Here is an 18,996-nt window from a genome sequence, read left to right as displayed (position 1 = left end):
GGCCAGTTAGGATAACATCTGTAATTGGGAAAACGCTTGAAGATATCACTAATGAAAAAAATAGCGTGACATCTGGAAAGAAATGGATCCATCAGGCAGACGCAACATGGATTCAGCAATGGAAGGTCTTCGTTGACAGAGGTACGGAGCTTTCTGAAGATAAAACCAACGCATTGGATAGAAGGGAACGGATGGGCATTATTTACTTGGATTTCCGGAAGCGGTTGCTACGGTGCCACATAAAAGACACATCCATAACATACAGATCCATTGAGTTGGAGGTGACATATCAGCATGGATAGAGGATAACCAATTAGGATAGATGTTATTCTTTCTTGTTTGTCTGTATGCTATAGTTTTCGCGGGCTTTGGGGCAAAAGGCGCAATGGAGACAGAGAGAGGAGATGGGATACTGTAAGCTGGGCGACGGAACGGACCCCGAGCGGGAGTCCGAGGCACAGGGTCTTCGGCGAGGAGAGGAGACGAGAACAGACTCGATTAGAGCGTTTCGTCGATCAACGAGGGTGGTCCCATTCGTGGGTCGGCGGAATTCGGAGGACATCGACTGGAGGAAGGGGGGCACTGTCCTGTAAGAGCTCCAACTATGTGTGCATGAACTGGTTAATAATAAAGGCGCGCTTTTTTCTTTAAAAACACAGTTAAACAGTTCTTATTTTATTCCTTTACTATCTGCATAGTCAAAGTAAGAGTTATAAAGTGTCATCATTTAATCACGTATGGTGTACTGTCTGTTCTTTGGCGTGGTGGGGTACATCACACAGCATCTACACAAACTTTGTTACACAGTTTGGCGGGGCCGAAGGCTGCTCACCCTCGATGAAAGCAAGCTGATCTACCCTGAGGCTTACCAAGGAGCTACATATTGCAGCACGCTGTTGTGCAGAGGGGCTTATGAGGGCTTGTGCATGAATCAGAAAATGCCTGTTTGCAGGTACAGCGCGTTATCTAGAAGATAAATGGATTGTTGATCTTCATTGCTAGAGGGATTGAATTTAAGAGCAGGGAGGTCATGCTGCAAATGCACAGCGTATTAGTAAGATCACACATGGAGTACTGCATGCAGTTCTGGTCTCTTTACTTGAGAAAGGAGATACTGAATTTGGAGGTGATAAAGAGGAGATTAAGCAGGTTGATTCCAGAAATGAGGTATTTAGACAATGAAGAGAGATTGAGGCGCTTTGGATTGGACTCGCTGGATTCAGTAGAACAGAACTTATAGAGATATATAAAATTATGAAAAGGATAGATAAAATAGAGGCAGGAAAGTTTTTTTTTCAACTGGTAGGTGATACGAGAACCAGGGGCCATAGTCTCAAGATTCGGGGGAGTAGATTTAGGACGGAGATGAGGAGGGACTGCTTTTCTCAGAGAGTGATGACCCTGTGGAATTATTGGCCCACTGAACCAGTGGAAGCTACCTGATTAAGTATAGTTAAGATACGTTGAATAGATCTTTACATAGCAGGGGAATTAAGGGTTTTGGGAAAAATGCCGATAGGTGGAGATGGATCTATGGCTTAGAAGCATAGAAATTTTAAAAATTTTGAAAGTAAAGTATTTAAAAAAAAAGAAACAGAGAAACATCGAAAACCTACAGGACAATACAGGCCCTTCGGCCCACAAAGTTGTGCCGAACATGTCCCTACCTTAGAAATTACTTGGGTCGTCCACAGCCCTCTATTTTCTAATCTCCATGTACCAATCCAAAAGTCTCTTAAAAGACCCTATTATATTTGCCTAGACCAATGTTGCCGGCAGCCCATTTCACGCACACACCACTCTCTGCGTAAAAAAAAAAATATATATATATACCCCTGACATCTCCTCTGTACATACTCTCGAGCACCTTAAACCTGTGACCTCTTGTGGCAACCATTTCAGCCCTGGGAAAATACCTCTGACTTATCCACAAGATCAATGCCTCTCATCATCTTGCACACATCTATCACGTCACCTCTCATCCTCCGTCATTCCTAGGAGAAAAGGCCAAGTTTACTCAACCTATTCACATAAGGAATGCTCCCCAATCCAGGCAACATCCTTGTAAATCTGTTCAGCACCCTTTCTATGGTTTCCACATCCTTCTAGTCGTGCGGCGATCAGAACTGAGTACAGTACTCCAAGTGGGGTCTGACTGGCGTCCTATATCACTGCACATTTTCCTCAGTTCTTCAACTCAGTCCCACAATTGATGAAGGTCAATACACCGTATGCCTTCTTAACCAGAGAGTCAAACTGCGCAACTGCTTTGAGCGTCCTAGGGACTCGGACCCCAAGATCCCTCTGATCCTCCACGCTGCCAGGAGTCTTACCGTTAATGCTACATTCTGCCAACGTATTTGAGCTACGGAAATGAACCACTTCATACTTACCTGGGTTGAACTTCCTCTACCACTTCTCAGCCCAGTTTTGCATTCTATCAACGTCCTGCTGTAACCTCTGACAGCCCTCCACACTATCCACAACACCTCCAAACTTTGTGTCATGACCAACCATGATCTTACTGAATGTCGGAGCAGGTTTGACTTGCTAGATGTTCTACTCCTGCTCCTATTCATTATGTTCTTGCGCTCCTAAGTTCAAAGGATGTGACGTGGCACAGAATTGGTCATTCACTACAGCTACGGAAGACCCCTGTTTGTGCGACTACTAGTACCATTGACCACGGACTTCCGAGGTCGAGAGAATGTAACTGTCTCAGTGCAAAGTCTTTTCAATTAAAATAATACTCTCCGCACCGGTTTCCTGTCATTGTTGGAGACAACGTACAAAGAACAACCTTAGACTATAACGTGCTGTAAACTCAGAAGAGAAGAAATGTTTATATCTGTGTCGCAAGTTCGCAGTCCTTACACCGCCACGTTGTGCAGCGCAATCTTTCGGAACCAGTGAATATTAACTGCATAATCAGATTTAGTGCTGCGTTTTACTGGATATATTTCCATAAGGTTATATCCTATGCTTACAGAATTATAAATACGAGGAATTTTGTCGAAACTGGAAATCCAAAGCAACACACAAAAGTTGTTAGAAGAATTCAGCAGATGAGGAAGCTTCAATGGAACTAGTCAGCATTTCAGACCGAGACCTTTCTTCAGGACATTTGCAATTTTCCAGACTTCTGGAACCATTCCAGAACCTACAGATTCTTGAAAGATCATCAATAATGCCTCCATGATCTCTTCAGCGACTTCTTTCAGAACACTGGGGTGCACACCATTTAGTCAGGTGACATGTACCTTCAGACCTTTTAGCTACACAAGAACCTTCTCTCCAGTTCTGGTAACTTCACACACTTCATGACCTCTGACACCTGGAACTTCCACCATAGTGCTGGCGTATTCCACAGTGAAGAGTCTTATTCAGTTCGTCTGCTATTTTGTTGTCGCCTGTTACAACTCTACAGCTTCGTTAACCTATGGTCTGATACCCATTCTCACATCTCTTTCACACTTTATGCATTGATGAAACGCTTTCTAACCTCCTTAATATTATTGGCCAGCTTGTGTTCTTATTCCATCATTCCGTGTTTACCTTCTTACAACATTTTACTTTCCTTATTTTGGTATTTGAAAGCTTGCCAATCCAATAGCTGCCGACTACTTTTTGCTCTATGATATACCCTCTCTTTGCCTTTTATGTTGTTTTTGACTTCACTTGTTAGCCACAGTCGTGTCTTCTTTTCTTCAGAATACTTCTGCTCTTTGAGATGTATATATCGAGTGCATTCCGAAATTCTTCCAGAAATTCCAACCATTGCTGCTCTGCAGTCATACCTGACAGTGTTCTTTTCCAGTCAATTCTCAGCAACTTCTCTCTCATATCTCTGTAATTCTTTTTACTCCACTGAAATACTGATACATCTGACTTTAGCTTCCACTTCGAACATTTCAGGATGAATTCTATTGTATTGTGATCACTTGCCCTTGACGGTTATTCTACCTCTCAGATTAGCTCTGGTTCATTGCACAGCAATCAATCCAGAATTCATGATCCTCTAATAAGCTCAACGACAATCTGCTGTAAAAAGCCATCTCGTTAGCGCTCGAGAAATTCCCCCTCCTGGAATACAGCAATAACCTGATTTTCCGAATCTACCTGCATATTGCAGTGCATATGAATTTCAGCAAGGCATTTGATAAGGTACCCTATGCCAGGCTTATTGAGAAAGTAAGGAGACATGGGATCCAAAGGGACATTGCTTTGCCGATCAAAAACGGGCTTGAACACAGAAGGCAAAGAGTGGTTGTAGACGGGTCATATTCTGCTTGGAGGTCTATGACCAGTGGTGCGCCTCAGGGATCTGTTCTGGGACGCTTGTTCTTCGTTATTTTTATACTCTACCTGGATGAGGAAGTGGAGGGGTGGTGTTTCCTGATGGAAGTAATGCTGGGGGTGTTGTGCATAGTTTGGAGGGCTGTCAGAGGTTACAATGGGACATTGATAGGATGCAAAACTTGGCTAAGAAGTGGCAGATGGAGTTCAAACCAGATAAGTGTGAAGTGCTTCATATTGGTAGTTCAAATATGATGGCAGAATATAGTATTAATGGTACGACTCTTGACAGTGTGGAGGATCAGAGGGATCTTGGAGTCCGACTCCGTAGGACGCTGAAGACAGCTACGCAGGTTGACTCTGTGATTAAGAAATCATACGTTGCATTGGACTGCATTAACCGTGGTATTGAATTTAGGAGCCGAGAGGTAATTTTGCAGCTCTATAGGACCCTGGTCAGTCCCCACTTGGAGCATTGTGCTCAGTTATGGTCCCCTCGCTACCGGAAGAATGTGGAAACCAGGGAAAGGGTGCAGAGGAGATTTACAAGTATGTTGCCTGGATTGGAACCATTATGAAAACAGGTTGAGTGAACTCGGTCTTTTCTCTTTGGAGCGACGGAGGGTGAAAGGTGACTTGATAGACCTGTATAAGATAATGAGAGGCATTGATCGTCTGGATAGACATTGGCTTTTTCCCCAGGGCTGAAATGGCAGCCACAAGAGGGCACAGGTTTAAGGTACTTGGGAGTAGGTACAGAGGAGATGTCAGAGGTAAGTTTTTATGCAGAGAGTGGAGTGTGTGTGGAATGGGCTGCCGGCAACGGTCGTGCAGGCGGATAAGAGATTTTTTTTTTTTTAAGAGACTTTTGGATAAGTACATGGAGCTTAGAAAAATAGAGGGATATGGGTGATCCCAGTAATTTCTAAGGTGGAACAAGTTCGAAACAACTTTGTGGGCCGAGGGGCCTGTATTCTGCTGTAGGTTTTCTATGTTTCTATGATTCTATATTGAACATTGAACATAGAACATAGAGTGGTATTTCACAGTGCAGTCCCTTCGGCCCTCAATGTTGTGCCGACTCTTAAACCCTGCCTCCCATATAACCACCCAGCTTAAATTCCTCCATATACCAGTCTAGTAGTATCTTAAATTTCCCTTGTGTATCTACCTCAACCACCGACTCAGGCAGTGCATTCCACGCACCAACCACTCTCTGAGTAAGACACCTTCCTGTAACATCCCCCTTAAATTCCCACCGCTTACCATAAAGCCATGTGTTCTTGTATTGTGCAGTGGTGACCAGGGGAAGAGTTGCTGGCTGTCCACTGTATCTATTCCTCTTAATATCTTGTATACCTCTACCATGTCTCCTCTCATCCTCCTGCTCTCCCGAGAGCAAAGCCCTAGCTTCCTTGATCTCTGCTTGTAATGCATCCCGGTAAATCTCCTCTGTATCATTTCAAATGCTTCCACATCCTTCCTATAGTGAGGCGACCAGAACTGGACACAGTACTCCAAGTGTGACCTAACCAGAGTTTTGTAGAGCTGCATTATTACATCGCGATTCTTAAACTCTATCCCTCGACTTATGAAAGCTAACACCACATAAGCTTTCTTAACTGCCCTATCCACCTGTGAGGCAACTTTCAGGGATCTGTGGACATATACCCCGAGATCCCTCTGCTCCTCCACACTACCAAGCATCCTGCCATTTACTTTGTACTCTGCCTTGGAGTTGTCCTTCCAAAGTGTGCCACCTCACGGGTTGAACTCCATCTGCCACTTCTCAGCCCACTTCTCAATCCTATCAATGTCTTTCTGCAATCTTCGACAATCTTCTACACTATCCACAACAGTACTAACCTTTGTGTCGTCTGCAAACTTCCCAACCCACCCTTCTACCCCAACATCCAGGTCGTTAATAAAAATCACGAAAAGCAGCGGTCCCATAACAGATCCTTGTGGGACACCACTTGTCACAATCCTTCAATCCGAATGTACTCCATCCACCTCTGCAGGCAAGCCAATTCTCAAATCACCAGGCCAAACTTACCTGGATACCATATCTTCCGACTTTCTCAATAAGCTTACCGTGTGGAACCTTGTCAAATGCCTTAATAAAATCCATGTGGATCACATTCACTGGACTACCCTCATTTTCATGCCTGGTCACCTCCTCAAAGTACTCTATCAGCCTTTTCCAAAGCCATGCTGACTGTCCCTGATCGGACCATGATTCTCTAAATGCCCACAGATCGTAACTCTGGAAGCTTTTCTAACTGCTTTCCCACCAGAGACTTAAGGCTCACTGGTCTATAATTACCCGGACTATCCCTACCACCTTTTTTGAACAGGGGACATTCACCTCCCTCCAATCCTCCGGTATCATTCCTGAGGATAACGAGGAGATAAAGATCCCAGCCAGAGGCTCAGCAATCGCTTCCCTCGCCTCGTGGAGCAACCTGCGGAATATTCCGTCAGGCCCCCGGGACTTATCCGTCCTAATGTATTTTAACAACTCCAACACCTCCTCTCCCTTAATATCAACATGTTCCAGAACATCAACCTCACTCATATTGTCCTCACCATCATCAAGTTCCCACTCATTGGTGAATACTGAAGAGAAGTATTCATTGAGGACCTCGCTCACTTCCACAGCCTCCAGGCACATCTTCCCACCTTTACCTTAGTCGGTCCTACCTTCACACATGTCATCCTTTTGTTCTTCACATAATTGAAGAATGCCTTGGGGTTTTCCTTTACCCTACTCGCCAAGGCCTTCTCATGGCCCCTTCTTGCTCTTCTCAGCCCCTTCTTAAGCTCCTTTCTTGCTGCCCTATATTCCTCAAGATACCCATCTGATCTTTGCTTCCTAAACCTCCTGTATGCTGCCTTCTTCCACCTGACTAGATTCTCCACCTCATTTTTCACCCATGGTTCCTTCACCCTTTAATTCTTTACCTTCCTTACCGGGACAAATTTATCCCTAACATCCTGCAGGAGATCCCTAAACATCAACCACATGCCCATAGTATAATTCCCTGCGAAAACATCTTCCCAATTCACAAACGCAAGGTCTAGCCTTATTGCCTCATAATTCGCCCTTCCCTAATTAAAAATTCCCTGCATTCTCTGATTCTATCCTTTTCCATGATAACGCTAAAGTCCAGAGAGCTGTCACTGTCCCGGAGATAGTCACCCACTGAGAGGTCGGTGATCTGCCCCGGTTCGTTACCTAATACGAGATCTATTATGGCGTTCCCCCTAGTCGGCCTGTCAACATACCGTGACAGGAATCCGTCCTGGACACACCTAACAAACTCTGCCCCGTCTAAACCATTGGAACTGATCAGCTGCCAATCAATATTAGGGAAGTTTACGTCACCCATGATAACAACTCTTTTATTTTGGCAACTTTCCAAAATCTGCCTTCCAATCTGCTCCTCGGTATCTCTGCTGCTACAAGGGGGTGTATAGAATTGAATTTCCGCATTTCCATTTTAATACTGTCCTTTTGGTATTCATTTGTTATCTTCCGTTATAATTTGTAGGGCATATCCTTACTACTGTTCGTGAGTCTGTATGCAAATCCCGTCAGTGCATTCTTATCTTTGCAGATCCTAGGCTTTATCCACAATGATTGAACACCTTCCGACTCGATGTAACCTCTTTCCAAATATTTGATTTCATTTTTAACCAACAGAGTTATGTCGCCCCTTCTGCCTTCCAGCTTGTTCTTTCGATGCAATGTGTATCCTTGGACATGATATACCCAGCTATAACTGTCTTTGGAGCCATGATTCAGTGATACCAAAAACATCCTACCTGGGCAATCTGCAATCGCGCTCCAAGTTTACGTACCTTGTTCTGTGTGCTGTGTGCATTCAAATACTGTATCTTCAGTGCTGTATTCACTCTTTTTTCGATTTTGTCTAGCATTTACGTTGCAACTCATCCTAGTTGCTGCAGTTTTGCCCTGGCAACAGCCTCATACTCTCCTGACTACACATTGCCTCTATTTGCAAACCAGTGACCACTTCTCCCTATTATCCGCCTTTCCTCCGATACGTCTTGCTTTGAAATATATGCAGCTCAGGACATAGTCGCACCATGCTCAGCCTTTAGATTCCTAACTTGGTATGAGGTCTTACAAACACCTGCCTCTACAACCTCTCCTCTAGCTGTTCTGGCGCTGTGGCTCCCATCCACCGACAGCTCTAGTTTGAACCGCACCGCAGGATCAGCTAACCTTTCCGCTCGGATATTAGTGCCCCTCCAGTTCAGGTGCAAGCTGTCCCTTCAGTACAGGTCCTATCTTCCCAGAACCAATGATCCAGAAATCCTTTGTCCCCTTCTTACACAAACTCCTTAGCCACGTATTAAATTCCATGGTCCTCCTGGTTCTCCTCTTACCTGCACCCGACACGGGTAGCAGTCCTCAAATCACAAAGCGAGAGGTTCCGCCTTTTAACTTAGCACCTAAATCCCTGACATCCCTTTTCAGAATCTCGTCACTCGTCCTCCCCACGCCATTGGAGCCTACGTGGACCACGTCCTCTGGCAGTTCACCTCCTCACTAAATAATGCTGATATATCTGAGATCCTGGCACCTGCGAGGGAACATACCGTCCGGGAATCTTGTTCTCGCCCACAGTACCTCCTGATTGTTGCCCTGACGAATCCACTATAACCACAGCGTTCGTCTTCTGCTCTGAGTCACAGGGACAGACTCAGTGGCAGTAACCAGAAACGCATGTAACTTGATCTGCAGTGTTCTATATATATAAAAAAAAAGATTCCACGCACTAAAACGTGCCAATGAAACCTTGCACCGAAACAACGACTCCCGCATCTTCCTCCAGCAAGAGTAAGTGAGAGGGGGAGGGCCATCGCTCAAACGATGACAGACGATGTCGAACATGCCGCTCTCGTCTTCACTCGAGCGAGATAGATCAGTATCATTTCCATTTAGACTGCCACAGGAATCAGAACGAATTAGAAATATATATATATCACTATTTTCGTCATCACAGTGAGAGAAAAACATTGTCATATCTGCATGCCTTAAGAAACTCCTCACCTGAACAGATAACTCCAGCATCTTCTTTGTGAATGCAATCGTTCTCGCCCCATGGTCTCGCTGGACATTGCCACAAGGCCGAATTCTTCGCTGAACACTTGATGTTGTCCAACCAGACAGGACCTGAGCCTTGGCCAAACCAACTGGACTTCGTGACATTAACAGCATGTCCACAATTCAGTTCTTTGCAGACAACATGTGCATCCATGAAATCCCAAGCATCATCGCAGACAGTGCCCCAGATTCCTTTGTAATAAACTTCTACCCTTCCAGCACAACGACTTGCACCATTCACCAGCCTTACGGGAATATTATCTGCAGCACGAAATAAAATTATAAAATGAGTGGGCTTTCTAGAAACAACTTGACTAAGGCTGAACAGATGATCGTCACGTGTAACTTCATTCCTCCGGTTGATATAAATTCGCAATACTTTAGCCATTTCTAAGAAAGGGGAGGGCTGCGTTATGGGTTCATGCATTCTTTAAAATCAAAGTTAAGTTCAAGAGTGTTTAATTTCCTTTCCAGTACACAATTGAATAGGAGAACTTAATCATTTTTCCCCGCTTCCGATGCAGAGGTAATAAGTCCAAGGAGATAAAGAACACAACAATAAACCGACAAAATGAATGTAAAAGAATGTGACACAAGGTACAAGAGTGTTTGTACATAAGGTTACTCTGACATGAAGTGATAAAGCAGTGGGGTCTGGGTGCGCAAAGGGGTCAGTTGGTGACCGGAGTTGTTGCTCAGCCTGCTGCGTTCACCAGCAACTTTGATGTATGTTGCTTAGGAAAGGTAACTGGTTTTGTGTCTGATTGACCTGGCGTGGATACTACGTAGCCTCCTCCTGACGGGAATGGAGCAAACAGTTATGAGTTTATTTAGCTGTGATTCCCACTGGCCTTAGAATGTGATTGTGTACTTAAATTAGATCAGTTTGGGGCTCTCAGTCTGGCGATGGTCAATCATATCAATATCTCAACACGCACCAGTAAGTAAAGATAACTGTAGATTGTGATATACATAAGAGGTTCTGCAGATGTTGCAAATGAAGAGTAACACACACAAATTGATGGTGGAACTCAGCAGGTCAGGGATCATTTTCCAGGAATAAAGAGTGGTCGTTTTGGGTCAAGACCCTTCCTCACGACAGCATTGTGGAAAGGCTAACAGTAACAGTACTAGGCAGATAATTGCCTTCCTTAGATAAATGGAAACAGGGAATCTAGAGGGCTAAAGTGGTCGTAGATTATCCTTCTTATCATAACTCGGTGCGGAAGTCGTGTCTTTTAAACTTGATTCTATTGGTCATTAGGTAAAAAAAAAGGTCACAATTGCTGTTTGATCCAGAAGACCACGGCAATTGGGATCCATGTGAATGGCATATTAGCACTGAGAATTCACACCCTGTGACTGTACAGAGTACATACTTTATGAAGGAACAGAATGTTCTTACCAGAACAAAAGACTCCAACATCACCACCGAGAGGTAAGTGGTCCGCTTGTGTGAAAGTGCAGTTCCAGAGGTAGGATTCACCTCCAATACAACTGACGTTGCTCATTATCACAGGCCCTTTCCCGATTCCATACTTCCCGTGGTTGTAAACATTTACTGCAGAGCCGCACTTCAGCTGTCTGCATACCACAGCTGCGTCTTTGAAATCCCATAAATCGTCAGTTACTCTGCCCCAGACACCGTGGTGATAAACCTCCACTCGGCCATCGCATCGGCCCTCTCCAGCAGCCAGCCGCAAATGCCAGTGATCCACTGAAAAATATAGTTTGTTATCGATGTCCGTCGACATTCAGCATCATCATATTGTAAGCAACAGTTACACATCCACATGTGTCCAATCTGGTTAAAATTAATTAAGTTAGAAACTTTTGCAAATATGCTATGCGACTGTTACTGGGAAGAAACAGAATAAAATGCATACGGTCCACCATACTGTAAGAACATGTCCGAACTGTAGTGGACAGAGGACACCTGGCAGACTCAAGGAATGTGATGATTCAGATCATCTTGGAGCGAAGGTTGGCCGGAGATTCGTGAACCTCAGATGGGAATGTTACCGGAAGTATGCACCAAGATAGCAAGTTAGGTTACTTTGCTCCGTCCCTCAGAAAATAACTTCTGAAGACAAAGCTGCATTTTAATAGTATCTGCTGTAGCCTTTCCACAATAACTTCATCCGTCAAGGATAACCTGCTGCTGATTTTACCTGATTGGATAAATAGCTCATCTGTCATTTTAGGCACATATGCTCAACAGAGCTTTATACGAATTTTAAACACTGCAGCTGCGCGGAAGACGCCTTGAAATGGTATAAGTATGCATAGGCTTCAATTATTTAAAATAATTTGTGAATTATCTTGAAATTATTGTTAACTATCGGCCAAAAATGCAAATTCGTATATGAACCAATGTCGATTGTAGATAATCAGCATTCAATGATTATTTTCTCGCGAAGTTGCAGCACTGAACATATTTAATTTATTATCATATGTCCTTACTTAATGTTAATATAAAATTTACGTGAGCTACGTTCTTATTTATATATTTTATTTTGTCAGGTTAACATAGGTTGCATTAATCCATTAATTAATAGTGAATAACTGGTTATCAATATTTGTAAATCATGGATGGAACACCAAGATATTCGTTGTTATTGTACAAGCAAATCAACATGGGCATTCTTAATCATTGCTGTATATTGGTTAGTGAATTTCAGTATTGTTTCCACGGCGCAGTGTCTTTGTTGTAGTAAATACACAGTCACAGTGTCATAATAAGTTTAACGCCGTGTCACGTGAGAATATTGCAGAGGTATGTTCAGAGATGTGCTGTAAGCTACATCTTTGTAAAGATATAAAACCAAGAAAATGCAGAGGAATTGCTGGGAAATTCTATGCTTCACACCTAGAAACTCGTTTGAGGTATGCCAAATGACAGAGTTCTGCACTGCATGTCTGCTTCCGTAACTATTTTATGTAATGTACCAGTGATGGTAAGATATTTTCTGAACATCACAGAAATAAACTAGCCATCACAACAAAGTTGCTGGCAAACGCAGCAGGCCACCTTTACTGTAAAGATGAAGCCACACTCAGGTTGGAGGAACAACACCTTATATTCCGTCTGGGTAGCCTCCAACATGATGGCATGAACATTGACTTCTCTAACTTCCGCTAATGCCCCACCTCCCCCTCGTACCCCATCCGTTATTTATTTTTTATACACACATTCTTTCTCTCACTCTCATTTTTCCTCTGTCCCTCTGACTATACCCCTTGCCCATCCTCTGGGTCCCCCCGCCCCACTTTGTCTTTTCCCTGGGCCTCCTGTCCCATGATCCTCTTATATCCCCTTTGCCAATCACCTGTCCAGCTCTTGGCTCTATCCCTCCCCCTCCTGTCTTCTCCTATCATTTTGGATCTCCCCCTCCCCCTCCCACTTTCAAATCTTTTACTAACTCTTCCTTCAGTTAGTCCTGACGAAGGGTCTCGGCCCGAAACGTCGACTGCACCTCTTCCTAGAGATGCTGCCTGGCCTGCTGCGTTCGCCAGCAACTTTGATGTGTGTTGCTTGAATTTCCAGCATCTGCAGAATTCCTGTTGTTTGCGTTTTTAAAATAAACTAGCCATCATGGTTTCATATTGCAGAATAAAATCTTGCATGGCCCGTCACTTTAAGTCGCTTTTGAATTGTTTGTAAAGCATATTATGCAAAGACAATTTTGCATGGTAATTGTGCGTTGCATAAATCGGTTGGCCTTGGTTGCTGCTTACATAAAAAGCCAATTGCAGCGAACGACTATTATATAATTCACCAATTACAGAAATCGTTTTTTTTTTTAAATTGCATCGCCTTGCAAGATACAGACGAGTTGCAGTCATTCCCGTGCACAACCAGAAGCTGTTTCCACAATCAAGAGGCCATTTTGAACTACATTCCTTGGCTATTTCTGATAACTTCATGCCACGAACTCAGATTCTCCGGCTCTTCAGATGCTCAGTATGTCTGATGACAGTTTCAATATTCATTGATGTTTAAAAACAGCCGCCATGAACTAACAAAAGAGCTAGGAGCAGCCCCCTAATGTCGCCATGCATGCCCGCGCCAACTCAGCATTCCCGCAACGCTGGAGAGAAACTCTGAAGCAGCAACAGCAAAAACAGCAAGACAACAGCAAAGCACCGCCCCTTCTTACGTTCAGACTACACTCTGCCGCCCAGGCCTAAATCACCATGGTTTCTGTAAAGAGAAATCTTGCCTGACAAATCTGTTAGAGTTCTTCCAGGAAGTAACAAGGAGGGTGGACAAAGGAGAGAAAGTAAGTGACTTTTACTTGGATTTCCAGAAGGCCTTTGATAAGGTGCCAGAACTAACTTTGCCAATCTAATCTGCTCAAGCCTTTTAACATTCGGACTTTTTTCTATGAGATCCACCCCCCCAACCCCACCACTCTCCTGAACTCCAGGGAATACAGACCATGTTCCTCATACGATAACCCTTTCATTCCTGGAATCATTCTTGTCATTCTTCTCTGAACGCTCTTCAATGTCAGTACTCCCTTTCTAAAATAAGGAGCACAAAACTGCACACAATACTCCACGTGTGGGCTCACGAGTGCCTTATTGTACCTCAACATCACATCTTTGCTCTTATATTCTGTACCCCTAGAAAACAATGCCAACATTGCATTCTCCTTCTTCACCACCAACTAATCCTGGAGATTAACCTTTATGGTATCCTGCACAAGGACTCCCAAGTGCCTTTGCATCTCTGCATTTTGAATTCACACTGAATCTAAATAATAGTCTGCCCGTTTATTTCTTCCATCAAAGTGCATGACCATACACTTTCCAACATTGTATTTCATTTGCCACTTCTTTGCCCGTTCCACTAAACTATGCAAGTTTCTTTGCTGGCTCTTTGTTTCCTCAACACTACCCGCTCCCCCACCTACCTTTGCATCATCGGCAAATTTAGCCGCAAATCCATTAATCCCAAAGTCCAAATCTTTTACATGCATGGTAAAAAGCAACAGTCAAAACGCCGACCGCTGTGGAACTCCACTGGTAACCGGTTGCCAACCAGAGTAGGATCCCTTTATTCCCACTCTCTGTTTTCTGTCGATCAGCCAATGCTCCACCCATGCTAGTTGCTTCCCTGCAATTCCATGGCCTTCTGAAAATCCAAGTACACCACATCTGCACATCTCCTTTGCCTATCCTGCATGTAATCTCAAAAAAATTGCAGAAGTCTTGTCAGGCAATATTTTCCTTTCAGAAATCCATGCTGGCTTAGGCCTATCTTGTCTCGGCCTCTAGGTATCCGCAATCTCATTGCCAACTATCGATTCCAATAACTTCCCAACCACTGATGTCAGGCGAGCAGGTCTATAATTTCCTTTCTCTTGCTCCCCACCCTTCTTAAATAGTGGAGTAACCTCTGTAATTTTCCAGTCATCCGGTCCAATGCCAGTATCTATCAGTTCTTTACAGTTCATTGTTAATGCCTCCACAATCTCTCTAGCTGCTTCCTTGAGATACATGGGTATATTCCATCAGGTCTCGGAGATATATTCACCCTCAGACCATTAACAACACTCAGCACCTTCTCAGTCGTAATTTTCACTGCACGTACTTCACTTTCCTTGACACTCTTGAATATACTGCAGATATCGCCCACTGTGAAGACTGATGCAAAATACGCATTCAGTTCCTCTGCCATCTTGCGTCTCTCATTACAATATCTCCAACGTCATTTTCTATTGGACCTATAAATGCCCTCAACTCTCTTTTACCCTTTAAATACTTTTCAAAAAAGGCTTTATCTTCCTTGACATTAGTCGCCGGCTTCCTTTTATAATTCATCTTTTCCTTGATAACGACATTCTTAATTTCCTTCTGCAAGTTCTTAAAAGCTTCCCAATCCTTTATCTTACACTGACTTTGGCATCCTTGTATGCTCTCTCTTTTGCTTTTACTTTGGCTCTGAGTTCACTTTTCAGCCACGGTCGTGTCCTTCTTCCATGCGAAAATTTATTACTATTTAAAGTGAAATTCGTTCATTTCCGGATCTTTCAAGGCATCAAAGGAAATGGCGAGAAGGCAGATATATCCCAATTTAGCCATTATTGAATGGAGGATCAGTCTAGATGGGCTTGATGGCATATTGTTCCTCCTATATCTTCTGGTCTTATGGTTTTACACACACAGAAAGGACTCCAGGACAGGCTGCCTTCGAGCCTTCAACATCCAATCCTGGGCACTGAACTCTAGGTCTCGCAGATATTTGGCCTTGAATCGCTTGTCCCTGGCTGGCCTATGCTCACAATCTCAGAGACGTTTCGCCGTGAAAAGCAGCTACATTCACGACACCATCGATCAAAATAAAGGTTCCACCTGGACTGTCAGTGCCTTCATTCTCATGGATATTCCCTCTGTCCCCTCCCAGCGTTCTGCTTACTTTACCGTAACTCAAGCTATTTGTTCATGTCCCAGAGCTAATGAAGGGCCATTCACTGCAAAGCTATACACTTTTTCAGCCTCCTCAGATGCTACTCGAGGGGCTAATTATCAGCAGAATTACTTTCTTCTATTTCAGACCTACATTATCCGCAGTTTCCATCTTTTCAATGTTCTAGTTTGTATTCAGGCCAAAGCAGATTGTCTCAATATCATGGAATCCCAGGTGTATAACCCTGTATTATGCACATGCAGTTCCAGGATACTTAACCCCATATAATTTTCTCTCAGCGTGAACCAAAATTAGGAGGTAATCATTTAGCCAGCTGAATTCGTGGAATTAATTGTCACATAGCCAAGCACGTTATTTCTCAATGGCTAGCAACGTTCGGACTGTTCAAGTGGTGTTTAATATTGTGTCTTTCCCGAGATTAATGTGGATTTTGCTTTGCAGTACTAATGGTTTGATGTTAGTGTGGAGTGAGTCTGGGATAATACTAGATGTACATATTACTATTGGAGCAATGTATACCCTGCTCATATCTTTAAATTTCCTCATTTCTTGTGATTTTTACTTCTTGATTTCTCTATGTTATGTGTGTTTGGAATGGCTTTACCTATTGATCTTGTTTGCTTATCTGTATTATCATCTGTATTATCATATGGTTATTATGAATTGTCCTATCTGTAATAACGAATTAACCATAATATAATTTGTGGGACGCTGACTCTAAAACCAGATCAGGATTGTATTTATGATAAGGTATGACATATTACATGAGTTTGTATTTTAAAGCAAGAATTGGTGAATGATCTTTGCCACTTGATTGTGCCTGTGCAAGTAATCAAATTGAGTTAAATTGCTGCATGATCCAGTAATGTGTTGGTTTGTTTCTGGTTTCACTTGGCATGTTCTGCATTTATCATCTTTAATTTGTTCTTGTTTAATTACGTATTATTGATAATACTTTTTCTGTTAACATGCCCTGCCAGAAGCAAACCTTTGTTTCTGGGAAAAAATTCTGTATTCCCTGTTGATGTTCTATTGTGTTTCAATTTCCTCGTTTTAGTCAGCATATTTCTCCTGTTTTTCAGATCTAATTGATTATTATTATGATTATTGTTCATTTTGTTTTACAGAAGTCTGCTGAAGCTTGTAATCCCTGTGGTACGGTCAAAGCCAGCCAGCTCAATTGACAATTACTTTCTGATTATTCTTGTGCGTTTAGTCTTGTAGCTTTACGAAGATTTACATAGATATTACTGTGTAGCCATAACGGTTTTATGCTATTGTGCAGCGACTACAGTTGTTATTACTCTCGGTACAACGTGTACTTTGTCATATTCTAAAGTCTTCCAATTTCCTCTTTTAATTCAGCAAATTTCTGGTGCTTTTCATTTACTGATTTCTTTAAGTTATCTGCGTTTATATCTGTGTTCTTGCTTGTTTATCCTGTAGTATTATATCTGGGCTGTAATTTTACATATTCCTATCTCTAATGAGTGATCGATCATAATATAATATGTGGTATTCTGACTCTAAGATAGATCAGAGTTAACTTTTTACTGAGGCGAGGTTACATTAATGAAGTTGTAGTTTAGAGCAATATTCTGATGAATGAAGTTTGCCACCTGACTGTCGCTATATAAGTAATCAGATTGTGTTAACATGCAGCAGGATCCTGTAATGTGTTGGATTGTTTCTGTCCCCCCCCCCCCCCGGCATTTTCTGGATTTATCACCTTTAATTTGTTGTTTTTTTAGGTGTGTATGCCCGATCTTTTTTGTGTTAACCACCTGGTCCTGTATTGCTACAAAGAACCCCTTTGTTTCTGGGAGGAGGTCTCCAGGTCTGAGTCAGGCGTGAAACGCTTCTTTGTCGACGCCTGGTCTCTTAGATTGTGGGGATGTATTCCCTAGAGGGTCATGCTCTAGCGTCGGTGAAGTTATGCTTCAACAGTAATAATCTCTTGATTTTTTTTTTCTGGGCTGTCTTCTCATTTGAGTTTAGTGGTGTATACGTCCTATCGCAATTGCATATGCTTGCCTGGAGAGCTGATTCCTGTTTTCAATGATGAAAGTGTATCTTTACAAGTTTGGATGATGTGTACATTTTAATTTCACTTATTCCCGTTCACACTTTTACCCTGGATGGTGTTAACCTTATTACAGCCGATGTGCATATTTTTTTTCTGAAAATTGTCACTTCAGATATTATGTTTTCTTTGTAAATGTTCCAGATTAGTTTCAGACGAAGATGTTATGCAAAAATAATATATTAATATAGGTTAGCGGAAGTGTTTGTTGCCTTTGTTATATTTTTACTTTTGGGCTCTTTCTAGTAGATTGTGTTGACCGCCGGGGTAAATTCTGTCAAAAAGTTTCCTTTTCCGCACGGGGATGTATTTCCTGTCCTGATGCTTATCCCAAACACATAATTTTTTAATATTCGTCCATTGGGTTTATTGTATCGTGCTCCTCTGTTTTTGGATTCTGTTAGGTCTATTGCACCTATCTTTATGTTTAATATTCTGCATTTCCAGTCCAAAATCCATGCTTATATCTTTCGAAAATAGTTCTACTATTTGGATTAATTGTTTTAGCTTAACTGATGAAGGAGCATATAATTTGAAATCCTCCATCTTAAAAGGTGTGTTAAGGTATAACTCACTTCGTTGTTTCTGGCTTGATATTATTATTATTGTTTTTTATTTTACTTTCAAACTATTATTATTATGATACGCGTGGCAATTCACCTACCGGAACAGATAACGCCGGCGTCATTTTTGTGTGTACAGGGCTGGTCTCCCCATGATGAAATGCGGCATTCACTCAAACGGATTTCATTACCGCGACATTCAGTGACGTCTTTCCAAATCGAGCCATTTCCCTCACCAAAGAAAGCTCCCGCTTTCGCTGATAAAACCGGTCCACAATGGAGATGATTGCAGACGACAGAGGCATCCTTCAAATCCCAGAAAACATCGCAGACCGTTCCCCAGGTTTCGTCACGTAATACTTCAACTCTCCCCGAACAGTTATTCATGCCGCCAGTTAACCGCATTCCCTTTTGACCTTTTGAGCAAAAACATTGGGGGACAGCTGTTTACTGTTGAACACATCCAACTATCCACCGACCT

At 42.7% G+C, this 18,996-nt stretch overlaps 2 protein-coding genes across 3 annotated transcripts in view; both read right to left on the bottom strand.

Moving 5' to 3' along the window:
* The window catches only part of LOC134341616 (zinc finger protein 239-like), a 618,489-nt gene that overhangs the window by 425,764 nt on the left and 173,729 nt on the right, over positions 1-18,996 (bottom strand). The window lies entirely within an intron of this gene.
* Positions 1-18,996, bottom strand: part of LOC134341535 (uncharacterized) — an 86,667-nt gene that overhangs the window by 10,156 nt on the left and 57,515 nt on the right. Inside the window, exons 7-10 of the mRNA XM_063039403.1 lie at positions 18,617-18,931; positions 10,839-11,150; positions 9,380-9,694; positions 8,910-9,010 (exon numbers count right to left, since the gene is read on the bottom strand). Coding sequence (XP_062895473.1) covers positions 8,910-9,010; positions 9,380-9,694; positions 10,839-11,150; positions 18,617-18,931 — 1,043 coding nt within the window. The remainder of the gene's footprint in view (positions 1-8,909; positions 9,011-9,379; positions 9,695-10,838; positions 11,151-18,616; positions 18,932-18,996) is intronic.

The sequence above is a fragment of the Mobula hypostoma genome, unplaced genomic scaffold (assembly GCF_963921235.1).
Source record: "Mobula hypostoma unplaced genomic scaffold, sMobHyp1.1 scaffold_36, whole genome shotgun sequence".
NCBI classification, from domain to species: Eukaryota; Metazoa; Chordata; class Chondrichthyes; order Myliobatiformes; family Myliobatidae; genus Mobula; species Mobula hypostoma.
The sequence above is the reverse complement of the archived record's forward strand: the minus strand, read 5'-3'. Positions and strand labels throughout refer to the sequence as shown.